This window comes from Pimephales promelas, chromosome 18 (genome assembly GCF_988280905.1).
Source record: "Pimephales promelas chromosome 18, fPimPro1.hap1.1, whole genome shotgun sequence".
Lineage (NCBI taxonomy): Eukaryota > Metazoa > Chordata > Actinopteri > Cypriniformes > Leuciscidae > Pimephales > Pimephales promelas.
The window spans coordinates 27872494-27888028 of NC_142786.1; the positions used below are offsets into that span (position 1 = coordinate 27872494).

General features: G+C 36.9%; 1 protein-coding gene across 2 annotated transcripts; it reads left to right on the top strand.

The window, feature by feature from the left end:
- The first annotated feature begins 1405 nt into the window (after positions 1-1405).
- Positions 1406-14238, top strand: LOC120485243 (Y+L amino acid transporter 2). Of its 2 annotated transcripts, none has more exons than XM_039680888.2 (10): positions 1406-1544; positions 3468-4053; positions 6343-6468; positions 6746-6890; positions 7212-7335; positions 9092-9195; positions 9286-9382; positions 9498-9647; positions 12397-12580; positions 14001-14238. In XM_039680888.2, the coding sequence occupies exons 2-10, from the start codon at positions 3618-3620 to the stop codon at positions 14096-14098; spliced, it is 1464 nt and encodes a 487-aa protein (XP_039536822.2). In that variant the 5' UTR covers positions 1406-1544; positions 3468-3617; the 3' UTR covers positions 14099-14238. The 2 variants fall into 2 exon arrangements, with proteins under 2 accessions (XP_039536822.2, XP_039536823.2); XM_039680889.2 differs by lacking the exon at positions 1406-1544 and adding an exon at positions 3277-3306.
- The last annotated feature ends 1297 nt before the right edge of the window (positions 14239-15535 follow it).

Consider the following 15535-nt stretch of genomic DNA (forward strand, 5'->3'; position numbering starts at 1 on the left):
TGGCAATAGATCCTTAATTAAGGAAACGAGCTGTTTATGGCCACACAACTTTAGAAATCTCTTAAGACAAGACAAAGTTGTCTGTTAAGAGGGGAAATTGATTTATCAGTGTAGTACTAATCTTAAAGCTGCTGCTGGCTATGTTGAATTACCTAAAAGCACATAGGCAATGAACCGTTTATCTGAAGTCATTCATTAATCAAAATAATACATATGTCCTTGATGAATTTAAAATGAGTTTTAGTTATGCTTGAATGACACTTCTGTTTAAAGACTGCATAGTTTTCAGATATGGTCAGAAGGAAAATTCATTTTAAGAGCAGTGAGAGGATTGTTGTAAATGTTAGAGTTTAATTAAAATTCATAGTTATGCATTGACTAGAGAACTGAGTCAAACTGAGGATCTATTGTGTTTCAGCAATGGTCAGGAATGCACTGTACTCATAAAACCAATAAGCAGTGAAAGACGTGACAGCTCTGAAAAAATAAATCCAACACAAATCTCTTTTAAAACCAGTTGCCTTCAGGAGAAATGTCACACGGCTGTGCTTTATTAGGCTACTGCCAAAGCTGAATAACAATTTACATTGAAATAATTATGATTATTATAATTATAATAATTATTATAATAATTATGCCTGATTATGAAATAAACTAAGTGATAGTTCACTTTGAAATTAATTTTTGGTATGTTTAAGCTTACCTCAAGGGCATCCAAGATGTAGGTGTCTTTATTTCTGCAGTATTTTCAATTTTGATATATTTTTTTTTAAGGTCAAACCGTTCTTGTCTGTCAGTCATATAATGCAGGTCTATGGTCACCACCACCCCAAAGAGCATGCACAGAGAAGTCCAAATTAAACATGATTTAATGACTCATAAATGTAACATTGATGGCCTAAGACACGAAACAAGTGGTTTGTGTGAGAAAATGTTCAGTATTTATATTGTTTTAATAATAAAAATAAAAGTTTAATAATAATTGCTGTCCTCACAGTGGACATGAATGAAATCAATGCTCTGTTTTCAGTGTTTTGTATCAGAAAGCCTTATTTGGATAAGAAACCCCATAACTTTTCCTAAGATGTTGACAAATGATTTGAAAATTAGACAGATTTAAATGAGAATTACAAAATATTATTATATTTCCATAAGAGTACTAAATTCGACCATTAAGCTAATGTCAGTCATCGTTAAAGGCCAAGGAGAAGTTGTTTTTATGGTGAAACCTCCAAACATTTATCTCCGAAAAAGCCTGAATGTGCTTTTTCAGGACATCCAGACTGAGTGTGACAAGAAATTTGCTAAAATATAATGTCCACTACTACAGTCTTCAGTCTACAGAAAATAAAAGTCTATTCCAGGGACCACCAGGAGGATAATGATGTCAACAGTGCAGGGAAGGAGGAGACGGAGAAGAAGGGGCTGGCCTAATGTCATGAGTCTCCTCCTCTTCTCTCACCACAGCTCCACGACACGTCCGCGTAGGCATCTCTATGGCAGGCATCCACGCACATGGCCCACGCGTTCTTCAGTGAGAACAGGTGAGGTCTGATCAGTTAAACTTTATATTTCACACTCCACCGCACCAGCTGCTGTAGCAGAGCCGTCTGTCTGTCTGTGTGAGACAGCCAATACTACACTGACCTTTAGCTAACAGATGTGGATGGGAGTCAGAGTTTTCTTTGTCGTTTATCCTATGGAGAGCGGCCAAGTAACATTAAAATTATGTGTTTTGTAAAAAATGTTGTCAAATTATGTAAAAATGTAAGACTAAACCTGGACAATGGTTTGTTAACTTCCTCTAACGTGTCCTGGAAAGAAACAATGTAAGTTAGATGGCGGATTGATAAAGATACGTTGAACGTTACCGACCATATAGATATAGGTTGAAGCGTTCATAAAATGATAGAAGATAAAGGTGGTTATTTAATTCTGTCAGTTTTTTATGTTGTTATAAAGTGAAGGAAGACGTTTTTGTTGGCGCGAATCGACCATTTAAACTCAGGCACGTCAGAATGTTGCAGCTTCGCTGAATCCCCGGAAGCTTAAAAAACATTAAATGCATAATTGAGGTAACGTTAACGTTATCTCTGAGGAGTTTTTTTTTTGTTTGTTTTACAACCAACACGACGTTAGTAGATCGTCCGAGTGTATGCAAGCGCGACCATAAATCACCTTCTTGTTCTTTATCACGTTTTGATTGTTTCATTGTCTAGAAAAGGAAGTGTAAAGTTACATGCTTCAAAGCTGTTGTAATACTCCTGTATTCCGAACAGATGTGGCATGTACATTTTGTTCCTGTTTGTCATCATTTGACGTTAGTATAATAAATCAAGTGGTGCATGCAGAGCCAAATGACATCAAGCTCCTCCTGTCATAATGTACTCGTCCACGTTTGTACTAGTCTAGCTCCACCTCTGTGGATCTAATGGTTGAAAGGGATAGTTTTGGCTTGGCTAAGACTCTTCTACTAGCTTCACCCATTATGCCCATAATACATCTAGAGTGGGGGAGCTTGACTTCACTCTCCACCCATGGCTCTGCAGTGAGCAGTTCGTCTAGTAAATGGTAATTTAAAGGGATAGTTCACCCAAAAATGAAAATAGTCATCAATTACTCACCCCCATGTCGTTCAACCCGTAAAACATGTTCATCTTCGGAAGACAAATGAAGATTTTTTTCTTTTTGATGAAATTGAGAACTTTCCGACGTCCCTCCATTGGCAACTGACACTTTGACGCTTTAAAAAGTCCACAAAGAGATCGTAAAACTAATCGATATGAATTGAATTGAGTGGTTTATTCCACATTTTCTGAAGAGACGTGATCGATTTATATGATGAACAGATTGAATTTAGGATTTCATTCACATAAATATTCTTCAACCTCACACATTGATATGTAATGATAAACAGAAGGTTAGTTAAGCATGTTCGCTGGATGTGTGAGAAACATTGAGAAGGTTCTGTTGAGCTTCTGTAATGTCCACTGATCAATGTTTCAATGTGAATAAAATCCGAAATTAAATCGGTTTAATATGTGACTTTTACAAGTTAAATTCTTTCATATTTGATGCATAACGTAGTTTTCAAATGATTATATTTCCATGTAGTTTTAGTGTCAAATGAAAGACATTATCTCTAGTTGATTTATCTCTTCAAAACAGTTAGCTCTGCACGTTGTTGTCGATGGCCGCACCCACCCAAGCGTTGCCTGGTTTTCACTCTCACTTTTCTTTCTCGGCTTTTCTCTCTGGTTCCCTTCTGATACCACTGCAGTCGGTTCATGACGTCTTGGGCAGCAGGTGTGGGTGAAACTACTGCGGCTCAATTAAAGAGCTTGTTCTCCAAGATTGTGTGGTGTTGAGATTAAGCTAGTATTTTGAATGAGTCAAATGTATTTGTGTTGTCAACAGTGTTTGTATTTAGCCATTAACTGAGCTTGATTTCATTTATCACCTTCTAGATTTGATGCAGAAAGAAAAGTGCGATGAGACTCGGCTGATACTCCAGGCTTTGAGGTGATCAGACCCTTGTGTGGTCCAACATCACATTCCTTGGTTTTGTAGTACCCTTGCCTCTTGAGTTTAGTCTTCCCTTCTGAATTGAGTTCATTATGGGGGATTCCAGCTCCACCACCTCCATGCGTCTGAAGCAAGAGATCTCGTTACTGCATGGCGTTTGCCTCATCGTGGGGAACATGATTGGCTCGGGCATCTTCGTTTCCCCAGTTGGTGTTCTTGAGAAAACAGGATCTTACGGTCTATCACTGGTGATTTGGGTTATTGGAGGTATCTTCTCTATTTTTGGTGCCCTGTGCTACGCCGAGCTGGGCACCACCATTCGCAAGTCAGGAGCCAGTTATGCCTACATCCTGGAGACCTTTGGGGGCTTCGTGGCCTTTATCCGTCTGTGGACCTCGCTGATGATCGTGGAACCGGCCTGCCAGGCGGTCATTGCTCTTACTTTTGCTAATTATTTAGTGAAACCATTCTTCCCCACCTGCTCGCCTCCATATGATGCAGTACGGCTCATTGCAGCTCTCATTATAGGTAAGTGCTCCTCTGCTCATGCATGCACGGAGAGATTGCTTTGATAAAAACAAATGTAACAGCACTTTAAACAGTGTACATAGTGGCACAATAAAGGCTTTCCCTGAGATTCACTAATGTTTACTGTTGACACAGCTCAGTGTGTGTGAGATTACTCTGAAAAGAGTGCTTCCTGTCAACTCAACATGTCTAGCTAGCATAGTAATGACCTGCTTACTTTTATTTAGGTAGTTCTTTTAGTTTGTATGGCTGCCTAGTTCTTTTATTTATTTTCATGCAATACATAAAATACAAATATTGGAATATACTGGCTTCATTATATACATGTCTCTGAATCTGTTAATATTCTTAGTTAAAGCTAAAACTGAAATAATGCCTTGGCAGCTTTCTGAAATAAAATAAGTTTAAATACTAAACAATTTCCAAAACTAAAATGCAAATAAAAGTAAATTTTAGCTAATTTGAAATGTTTAATATAAAAAAAATACAAAGGCACATAACAAAATTACTAAAATTAAAAGGAAAACTGAAAATATAAAAAGAAAAGCTAGTTTAAAATATAAATGTATACACTGTAAAAAAATATTGATGGTTTAACTTAAAAAAGTAAGTAACCTGGTTGCCTTAGAGTTTTAAGTTCATTGAACAGGAAAAAGTGAGTTAATACAATGAAGGAGATTAATTTAACCATCAGAAACTCAAAATGATATGTTATCTGAACTAAATAAATTATTTAAGTTGATTTGACAAAAGAAAAAATGTTGTGATTACTACACTGTAAAAAAATATTGTTGGTTTAACTTAAAGTAAGTAACCTGGGTTCCCTTAAAATTTTAAGTTGATTGAACTGGAAAAAGTGAGTTAATACAATGAAGTAGATTAATTTAACCATCAGAAACTCAAAATAATAAGTTATCTCAACTAAATAAATTATTATAAAGTTGATTTGACAAAAGAAAATATGTTGTGAAATCTTGAAAATATTTTTTACAGTGTACTAAAGTAGTAGTATGTCTTTCAACCCCTTTAATATCTGCTGTAATTCATTTTTATGGAGTATTTTTATTCTTTCTTTTCCTTTTGATTTTTTTATTCATACTAAAACATTGCACAAAAAAAATGTGAATTGAAAAAAGAAATTGCAACGAAAACAATGTGAATGTCACTTCCAGAGAGTTAACTCAGGAATCCTCCTTGTTCCATATCAGAAAGTGCAAATTTACTTTTGTGGACTGTTGAATTGTGTGACATTAATATTAACTAGTTAAAATTACACAGTCCAACAGGTGAGTCTCCATTGCATCAACATGAGGGTGATTGAATGAAATTCGAATGATGTCATAATTTTCATTTGGCTAAAGTATATGCTCCTTCTTTTTTGCATAAACTTGTATGTTTGCCAAAACGGAGTGAGTAATGTCTCTGCAAATCTTGAAACATGTTTTCTGTTAGTTCAGCTGTTAATTCCACTGTGTCTGCCAGGCTGCTCTCCATTCGTGTCAATGTTGCTTGGCATTTTATTCATACCACACAAATGCTTTCCCTTTGGACTGCAGTCCATAACCCTGCCAATAGTTCCATTGGTGATCCCAGATTGAGACCATGTGCGGTGTGTTTGAGTTCAAGGGAATTCTTGTGTATTTGTCACCTGTGACATGTTTTGCTACTTACTGCAGCAAAGTCCACACACTTAAGTACTTGACAAACTAAACCACAAAGCTACAGGCTTTGTGGCTATTTTCGATTGTTGTAACAAATAAAAGAACTTTATTTGGGCTTGATCTGTACAATTTCATCGGAGTGAGGTGGCATATGTGATTAAAACAGTACACAAATGCTTCAATATATCTCCTGGGTATCACAGCGGCATCTGTAGTTCTGTAGTAATAACATTTCAGAGCCAGAGACGGTTGTCAATGTGAATTACTGTAGGACTTTGTTGGTGAAATTAGATACCAGAAGTTCCTAGTGTCTACTGCCGTATCTAATGAATGGGCGTTCTTGAATTACCAGTCAGTTAAACCGCTGGGTTCGATGGTTTACTTTGTCCTGAATAAGCTCGAACACAGCACCCTGGACAAACCTGTCAGTGAACCTAAATACTTAAACAGTTAGTTTTTATTTTTGGGTTAACCATCCCTTTAAATGGGAACTTTTGTTGATCAAAACCAAATGACACAGAGCAATACCTGTCGCAAAGGGCAGTTCAAAAACAGTTGCAACCAGCAATCGTACTGTTTAAATGGTTAGACATTTATATAGACATGCCTATCTCTCTTTCCTCTGCAGGTCTTCTGACCATTGTGAACTCCATGAAGGTGAAGTGGGGGGCCATTCTTCAGGTCATCTCTACTGTGGCTAAAGTTCTGGCTCTCATAGTCATTATCATCGCTGGAATGGTTGTTCTGGCCCAAGGTGTGATCATACTGACACCCATGTAGCTTACACTGTATGTACTATACCATATATATACTGTTTTCAACATATATAAGAAGAAGAGATATTTCTTGAGAACCAAAATATTATAATGATTTCTGAAGGATCATGTGACTGAAGACTGGGTAGTGGCTTCTGAAAATTCAGCTTTGCCATCACAGGAAGTAGAACACATGTGTATTTTTGTGAGTCATTACTGTTTGTTTTGGGTATTTTACTATATTTACATATATATTTAAAATATACTCTGCCACAGGAAAAACTAGTAACTTTAGGGATTCCTTTGAAAACTCTAAACTGGATCCAGGAAACATGGCTCTGGCTCTGTACGCCGCGCTGTACTCTTACTCTGGCTGGGACACCCTGAACTTTATCACAGAGGAGATTAAAAACCCAGAGAGGTATGAATATTAATGACATTTCACTTAAAATAAACTAAAGATAGTCTCCTACAATTTTATGTTCCATTCATTGTGAGTTAATAAGACTCAATTATAATTTCTCATATATACAGCAAACCTGGCTCAACCAATAGCATGAGTTTGGGTTTGAGTTTTGACCAAAAGAAAGATGGATTGTGTGTTTGGAAAACCTATTTGAAAACGGTCATTATTTTTGCCACTTCTATACACTTCCGCTTGAATGAATGTCCAGCAATTTTGTTGCAAATCTAGTAGGAAGTTCAAATATGTAAGAACTCAGTTTCATTTTCTCTGCTACAGAAACCTGCCATTGTCAATAGCGATCTCCATGCCCATTGTTACAGTAATCTACATCCTGACTAATATCGCCTATTATGCAGTGCTGGACATGAATACATTGCTTAATAGTGAAGCTGTGGCTGTGGTGAGTAAAACTCTCTTGGAGCTGAACTTGATATATATATATAAAAAAAAGCTACTTGGTCTGTTATCACATCTTAATATCCCAAGCTACTGCAGCAAAACTCGTTTTTAACCCACATGATCCTGGATGTCACATGCAAGTTAATTGACAGCGTCTGTTTAGTTTATTTGCTCCAGATTTGATCATGTTTTCATCTCCCGTTACACTGATCTAGTTAAGGAGAGCAGCTTGCGTCCTCTCTCTGGAGATTCCCGATGACATTAGTCCACAGCCACAGATGCTCTGCTGCCAGTAATTATGCTAGTATGCAGCTCTATGGAAACTTTTCTACAGTATATCCATGATCTGTGCCCCACGTACATTTCAAAGTGAAGCACAGCACTGTGTTTGTTTACATGCCAGCAGCTCACAATCTGGTGTTTTCAGAAAGGCAAAAGCACGATGGTTTAACATTTGAAAATGAAAATTGAAAGGTGCAATAGGTGATTCGCTATAGAAATATTTTTATGCTTGTTGAAAGTCTCCTCATCCTGATAGAAATCACTGTTAAGCGGTCTAAATGTATTTTTATTAATATATATCATCTGTGGAAGGCGTAGGACCATAAAATGTTTGTCCGAATAAAATGAGACCATATTCCCTGTCAGTCAACGTGTTTGCTAGGGATGAGTCGCGATCTTCGAATAGTCGAACTGCAAATTTGACCGTAAAATTGTTTTTTTCAGAATATCATTGTATTTTCGCGCAATTCCAATGTGATATAATTGACAGCGTACCTACTGTCACAGATTGCACAGCAGTGTATTTCCCTGTCGGGGACACAAGGTGTCTCTTACATGAATGAAACCCCCTACCGCGCGATCTACGACAAACAACAGAAGAAGAGCATTGTCGTGACCATTAATAGAGGTGGGTAGTAACCTACGGTCTATGGTAGTAATAACCATCTATAGTAACAAAGTAGCCGATTGGCAGGGTGGGATCATATGCTTTCAATGCTAGCAGGCTAAAGTTAGCATTTCCAAGTTCGCCTATTGCACCTTTTAAGATAAGAATATTATAGTTTTGCAATTTTACAGTTGTACTGTAAATTAAAATGTAAAAATTATTATTGTTATAAAATTAAATTATATTATTATTATTAAAAAAAAAATGTTATGATATGATTATGAATATAATTATTACATTTTTATTTTTATAGTGAAATGTTGCAATAGTAATTAACTTTATTTAATACTTGTATTTGGTAATCATAATACAAAACAATAATATTATAATTATTATTATTATTTTTTTTAGTCATTGAATTGGACGATTTGCCAAATTGTGTAGCCCTAGGCAGGAATATCAGTGACTAGAAAAGTGTTCGATGAGTTATTTTTTAGGGATGTATTACAATATCTCTACAAACATCTACAGCATTTAAGTACTAGATATTGTATTTTCAATTGTTTATGCTCATTTTACATTTAGATCACCTCTGCCATCATCTACCGCTCCAAGTTAATCTTTAAAAACCTAATAATTTAATGGAACTGTTAAATGTAATCTTTAGCAAATCTCTCACACTCTCACATAGCAAATCTAAATCACATTCTTTACATTATAATGTTGCGATGCCTTGATTCTCTAGGATTTAGACCTGCCAATTTTGTTTTATTGATAGTCTTATTTACTTAGACAATAGAATGTCATCCATTTATTACTACTTTATTACCTTATTATTAATGAACACTTGCTTTTATATCTAATACAGACGTTTGCCGACTATGTGCTGGGATATGCTAGCTGGATCATCCCTATATCTGTGGCCATCTCCTGTTATGGAGGCTTAAACTCCTCTATCATTGCTGCCTCCAGGTAAAAGTTTTCTTCTAATAGTCTTGTCGTTCGAGTTGATGCCTAGTGCCAGGAATTCAGTTTCCTTGCCAAATTCTTTTTTTCTTCTAGGTTATTCTTTGTTGGCTCACGTGAGGGTCATTTACCCAATGTCCTCTGCATGATTCATGTCAAGCGCTACACACCAATTCCAGCCCTCCTGTTTAATGTAAGCTGTCAGGCTCAGACATGCCGGTGCCTGTATTTCCAGAACGTCTGCATTCTACAAAAAAACAGGACTTTTTTTTTTAAATTTAACCTGCTTTTCTCCCTCCCTCTATTAGGGTGGCATGTCACTCATATACCTCTGTGTGAAAGACGTGTTCCAGCTTATTAATTACTTCAGTTTTAATTACTGGCTGTTCATCGGCCTTTCCATAGGCAGTCAAATCTACCTGCGTATTAAAGCACCTGACCTGCCCCGACCTGTTAAGGTAAGTCAACAGCTCTGTTCCAAAACCTAGTGCCCTACTTAGCTTCCCTTCCCTGCAGTAACACCATGTACTCAATTACCATGTGCTCCATCTGTAAGGGAGAGCCTTTACTCAATTGATTTCAATAGAGTGCAATAGTCAGGTTACGGAAATGAAGTATTATAAAATAAATACTTCTATGCCCTCATAATCTTTAATCAAAAAACTTCCCCACTCACTTGCAACAACATCTCTGAAGTGTTCTCTGGCGCGAGGCCCGGGACAAACTGTCACTTATGGGTCGTTTCCACTGAGAGGTACGGAACGGTACGGTACAGTACAATACGGGTCGGGTCGGTACACCATGATCCGGCTTGCGTTCCCACCCCCAACAGTACCCTTACTTGATAGGCGTGGTGTTTGCTGGAAAGAAGTGATCGACGCCATTTTTGCGCGAAGAAAGCGACATAGTAAACAACAATGGATGACAGACAGCAGATCTTGTTCTTGCTTCTCGGCATGTTTTTCACTAGAAACAAGCGCTTTATAAAAGCCATTCTAAAAGTATAAGAAAATGTACAAAAAGATATACAGTAAAGCTTTAATAACATAAAGAAACAATTCAGTCAGTCAAATATACAAATTCAGCGCTCAAAGATATGAAACTTCACGTAGCCTTTTGCCAAAACTATTGGCTAGGGAACGAATTATAGATTCACGAGACCAAAGATCACCTGTTGCGTTTATACAAGACGAATTATCAGCGGCAAACATCAGGATGACTAGCCAAGGAAAGGCTGTTCCAGGCGGGAGACACGAGCGCGAGCGTACGGTGATGCTTGGAATGGATTTCAGTCAAATTATCATAAATCTATAAATAAACCACAGATTTGAGCTTTAAAAAAACTACTTTCTCGCATGAAAACTCTTAAAACTACATTTTGTGACACAACAGTAGTATTATATTTCAACTGTATGCTTTAATGCCTGTGTATAGCACGCGCGAGTGACGATACTCTGTCCACCAATCAGCGTTCTACAGTGAGTCTAGCTCCACCTTTTAGTACCCTTTCACTGGGCTAGGTACCCCAACGGAAGGGTACCCAAAAAGTGGTACGGTACGGTTCAGCTTTTTGGTACCATTCACAACTTTTAACAGTGGAAACGCAAATAATTGCGAACCGAACCAAACTGTACCATACTACTCAGTGGAAACGAGCCATTAGAGATCTCGACTGAGATTGCAGCAAAAGTAAACCACAATGATCAAAGATCAATCAATGTCTGATGAACAAAATCAAGTCCCTTCCTACATTTTTTTTTTCGTGTTTAAGAATCAGTTTCACTGTAGCTGTATCACAATAGGGAGAAAAAAGACTATTTCAATTTTCATTTCATGCCGACTTCAACTTGAACAAACTTTAAAGACAGACCTACTCTGAGCTTCGTGTGTAATCAGCGGTATATGCTTTTGTTAAAGCCATCAGCCAGAATTATTCTTACTTATTCTTTCCATATCCGTTTATTAGTGGAATTCCTGGTGAAAAACTACATTATCCATGATTCCATGAAATCTCCACCAATCAGAGAATCTAAACAAACATGTATATTCAACATCATTAAATCAATCAAATTAAGTTCTTAATCTGTGATTTTTATTTTCTTATTTGTCATTTTTATTTCAGTTATTCACAATGCCTCATGAGATTGTAGATCTTAAGCCGCTTAGCGCTGTCTTGTAAATGTGTGTTTTTGTCTGACTTTTTTTTGCTTCAAATCGAATTTTGTAATGTTTAATTCACCTTGTAGCTGGCTGATTCGGTTCATGGCTTATAATGATTTAAAAAAAACATTAATTTCTGCAATATCAGAACTTTAAAACGGCTTTGTTTCCTGTCAGGCCGTTAAAGTTCATCACAAAAAGACTCCCGGAAGACCTGTATAAGCAGGGTTCCCGCGGATCCTTAAAAAGTCTTCAATTAGATATTTTAAATAAAAGGCCATAAAAAGTCTTATTTTTACTTATGAAAGGTCTTAAATTTTAGATGACACTTCGATTTAGTCATATCTCAATGTTTTCCAAATTAAAAATATCTTATTTGCGTACGTATTGTTTTTATTAGCCTATTCTATCTTTGTGGATTTGCTTGTTCAAATTTGCTTGTTACCAACAAAACTTTGAAAACATCGAGTTTGCAATATTGCACACCCCTAATTAATTTTGATTTCTTCAGGTCTTAAAAAGGTCTTAAAAAGCCTTAAATTTTACTTTAAAAAGTGTGCAGGAACCCTGATAAGTTAGCCAGTCAGATTTAGACTTTTGCCTTCGAAAGCGTTTCCAGTTTTAGTGCCATATGCATCAGATGGCAACATACACTTTTAAAAAATATTTTCATGATTTGTTATCACAACATATTTTCTTTTATCAAATCAACTTAAATAATTCATTTAGTTGAGAGAACTTGAGTTTAAATTAATCTCCTTCATTGTATCCATTGTTCCAGTTCAATCAACTTAAAATTTTAAGTCAACCAGGTTACTTAATTTTTTAAGTTAAACCAACAATATTTTTTTACAGTGTGTAGTTCAGCTAACGGGGTGTGGGTGGTCCATCCAGGCATCAGGAGCACATTTATGATGCCTTAAAATACTTGGATAATAGCTTGTCATATATTTAATACTTGCTACACTGTTGACATGTTTATTTCTTTATTGCCCTGGTCATAAACGATGTGCTTAATTGACTCTGTGTGTTTTTGTTTCCATGTAGCTGAGTCTGTTCTTCCCTATAGTGTACTGCCTGTGCAGCGTGTTTCTGGTGGTTGTACCACTCTTCAGTGACACCGTTAACTCTCTAGTGGGAATCACTGTTGCGCTCTCCGGAGCACCTGTGTATTACATGTGTGTGCACCTCCCGCCCAGCTCCAGACCCGCCTTTCTGGGACACATGCTCGGTGAGTGAGCACACAAACACGCAAGAACCTCTAGATTTCTATTAGTTCAGCTGGGCACCTGCGCATCTCTGATTTCTGCTGCAGGCAGTAAGATTTACATTTATTCATTTAGCTGACGCTTTTATCCAAAGCGACTTACAATTGCTATGTCAGCTTCTGGAGCAACTAGGGGTTAAGTGTCTTGCTCAGGGGCACATTGGTGTCTCACAGTGGATTCGAACCCGGGTCTCTCACACCAAAAGCATGTGTCTTATCCACTGCGCCATCACCACATAAGAAGTGTTTATATTTTTTAACAGACATGTATATGTTGCAACCAGGTTCAGTTAGCCTTCTAGGGGGTTTTGTTGCATAAATGCATACATGTGGTGTTGTATAATGAATTTGAACATAAGATGCACATACATGCTTTGTGTTTTGACCATAAAATGGTCCATATGTACTGCAAATCCTTTTCACTATAAACAATGACTGTAGTGTTTTCACCCACCTGCTGTTCTTAGGCTTCCATGTGCATTACAGAGAAAAAGTGGCACGGCAGTCATTTTCGATTTATTTTTGGTCACACTTAACATTATAGCATTCATGAGCCTGTTGTATTGAGTAATAAACCTCAGTTAATGTGCTTAATGTGGGTTCTTTGGCTTGAGCCTGTAAACAACAATCTCCAACAACTTAGCAATTATGTAACTGTGGCAGTCATGTAACTCTTATGGTATTACAATTTCCACCGGCAAGGATTGCTCACATTTCCTTTAGACAAAATAGTTACTATTTGTTTGAAATGATCTAATTGTGGTGCCCTTTTAGTAAATGGCCACTGTTATTATTGGTTAATGTCATTGCATAGGAAACGGTATCAACGCCCACTCACTATTGCGTATTTTGAAAACGCTATCCATATAAAACCGTCATTTACAGACAAAGCATTATGGAATCATTTACTTATGGGTTGGATGTGTAGCTTCAATAAGTTTCTTTGCGAACTTTGTGGGCTTCAACCGAAAACAGGAAGCAATTAGAGGTATGTGACCTGGCTTTTATTCATATCTTTCACATCTACTGCAGTCAGATTGACCGTGGTCACTCTTAATAACACCACTCACATGGCTGTGCACTCGTAATGACAAATCAAGGATGTTAAGAGGCTAAAAGCAGGTTTAGAACATGCCCCATTGAAGTCAACGGGGTGCGAATTTTAAAAAGACGAGAACACTGTGTAGCCAACACCGATTTTTGTTGTTTTTGTCTGTACAAAATGTAAAAAATTAGCTCAATGTTAAAATTGACCAGAGTTCTCCTTTAAGCAAACATAGGCTTCTCTGCCTATTTCGCACACCATTAGATTTGTATGGAGATTTATTTAATATTCTGGATGATTTTTTACATGATGATCTGTGAACTTTTTTTCTTTTTTCAGATGCACTTTCATTGCAAACACAGAAGCTGTGTTATTGCTGCGTGGCAGATCCCAGTTTGGACCTGGACAATCCGCCTGAGGATCACAAAAAAGAATAAACACCAGCTGTAAAGGAAACTAAACCAATAAAGCTCTATTACCCAGACTTTTTTGAGAATAAGCCAAAATTCAAGCCAGAACCGCATGTCTGCACCCCCCAGTCTGAGCGTGCATGGAATGGAGCAATGGATGTTAAGGAGATTAGATTGAAAAATGTATCTGGGTAAACAACCGAACTGGACTGAACATAGACTACTAATACACACACTGTGACTGTTTAAATGCCACGCACAGTACAAGTTAAGTTCAGTCCAGTGGACACAATGCAATGGACTGTTGTCATTGTGACCGTAAGTTGGTGTTTTCTTGAAAACAGCACTTCAGATTCCCACCCTTTTTTATTCTTAAACGTTTAGATTTTTGTTTCTCCATTTATGTGCTTCCTCTGTTCATCACATCAGTTTTGTGGATATGAAGCTCCCTGATCGACTTTTGTTAAGCCTGTTGACTGAACCCGGTAGAGACATTCAAGATGCGTTTGATTGATAATGAATTTTATTTACTGAGATGAAGGTTTGTTTTATTGGTACTCAACAGTTAAAAGCCATATCATTTTTATACTTGTAGCTCCTTTGGGAAAATGACTTCTAAAGATGTTAGATTAGTGTAACTAATTTGCCTAATTTATATAAGGATTTCTTTCTCATATCAAGGGTGTCCTTCTTTCTCATTCAAGTGTTTTGTCATTTACTCCAGACCAGATAAATGTAGATGTAGAATATGCCTCTATTTTTGTCTCTTTCCATGATTGGCTTTTGTTTTTGGATGTTTTTATGATGGATTATTTTATTTGGTCCCAAAAATAATGTGAAGGTACAGTCTGTATTTGCATAAATATTGTGGAACACAAAATGTTTTATGGGAGAACTGTCATCGTGTGCAGAAATGGGTTTACTGTACAAGGCCATATAAAACAGCAGCATTTGAGTATAGTGTTTATAGTGTATAGCCAGTTTTGGCCAATCTCAAATTCCGATGTTTCTAAATAGTTCTATTTTGTACGTTTATTGACACGCACAGACACCACTTTAAAAACTGCCGGTCTTCAAGGATTTCTAAACGAGTCCATCAATTCCTCATTAGATGGACCTTTTTGGAATAATAAACCAAAGAATTATTTACAGGTTAACCAGCAGTTATGAAGCCTTAAGATGCTCTTTTTAGTAGATATTTAATGTCTTAAAGCTGCTAAATAACTACATCTTGCCATTGCTCTTTTATATTGTATCCGTTCATCCTTCTGTCCGATACATTGACCAAAGTCATATTTTAATCTGTCCAGAATATGTCCTGCCCTGATGTTATTCATCAATAAATTTTGGCCCACAAACTCGCATCGTTTTTTTAAAGGGTTGTTTGTTAGTCACCAGAACAACATATTTAAATGTTGGTTGTACTGTATGGTGGTAATTTGTGCCTTAAACAGTTGTGATTTA

What these genes read in the sequence shown, in the direction of transcription:
- LOC120485243 (XM_039680888.2), top strand. Translation starts at nt 3,618, where the DNA reads ATGGGGGATTCCAGCTCCACCACCTCCATGCGTCTGAAGCAAGAGATC. An exon ending in ACCTGCCCCGACCTGTTAAG is followed by an intron (nt 9,648 to 12,396) that starts GTAAGTCAACAG and finishes GTTTCCATGTAG; the next exon opens with CTGAGTCTGTTCTTCCCTAT. An exon ending in CTTTCTGGGACACATGCTCG is followed by an intron (nt 12,581 to 14,000) that starts GTGAGTGAGCAC and finishes TTCTTTTTTCAG; the next exon opens with ATGCACTTTCATTGCAAACA.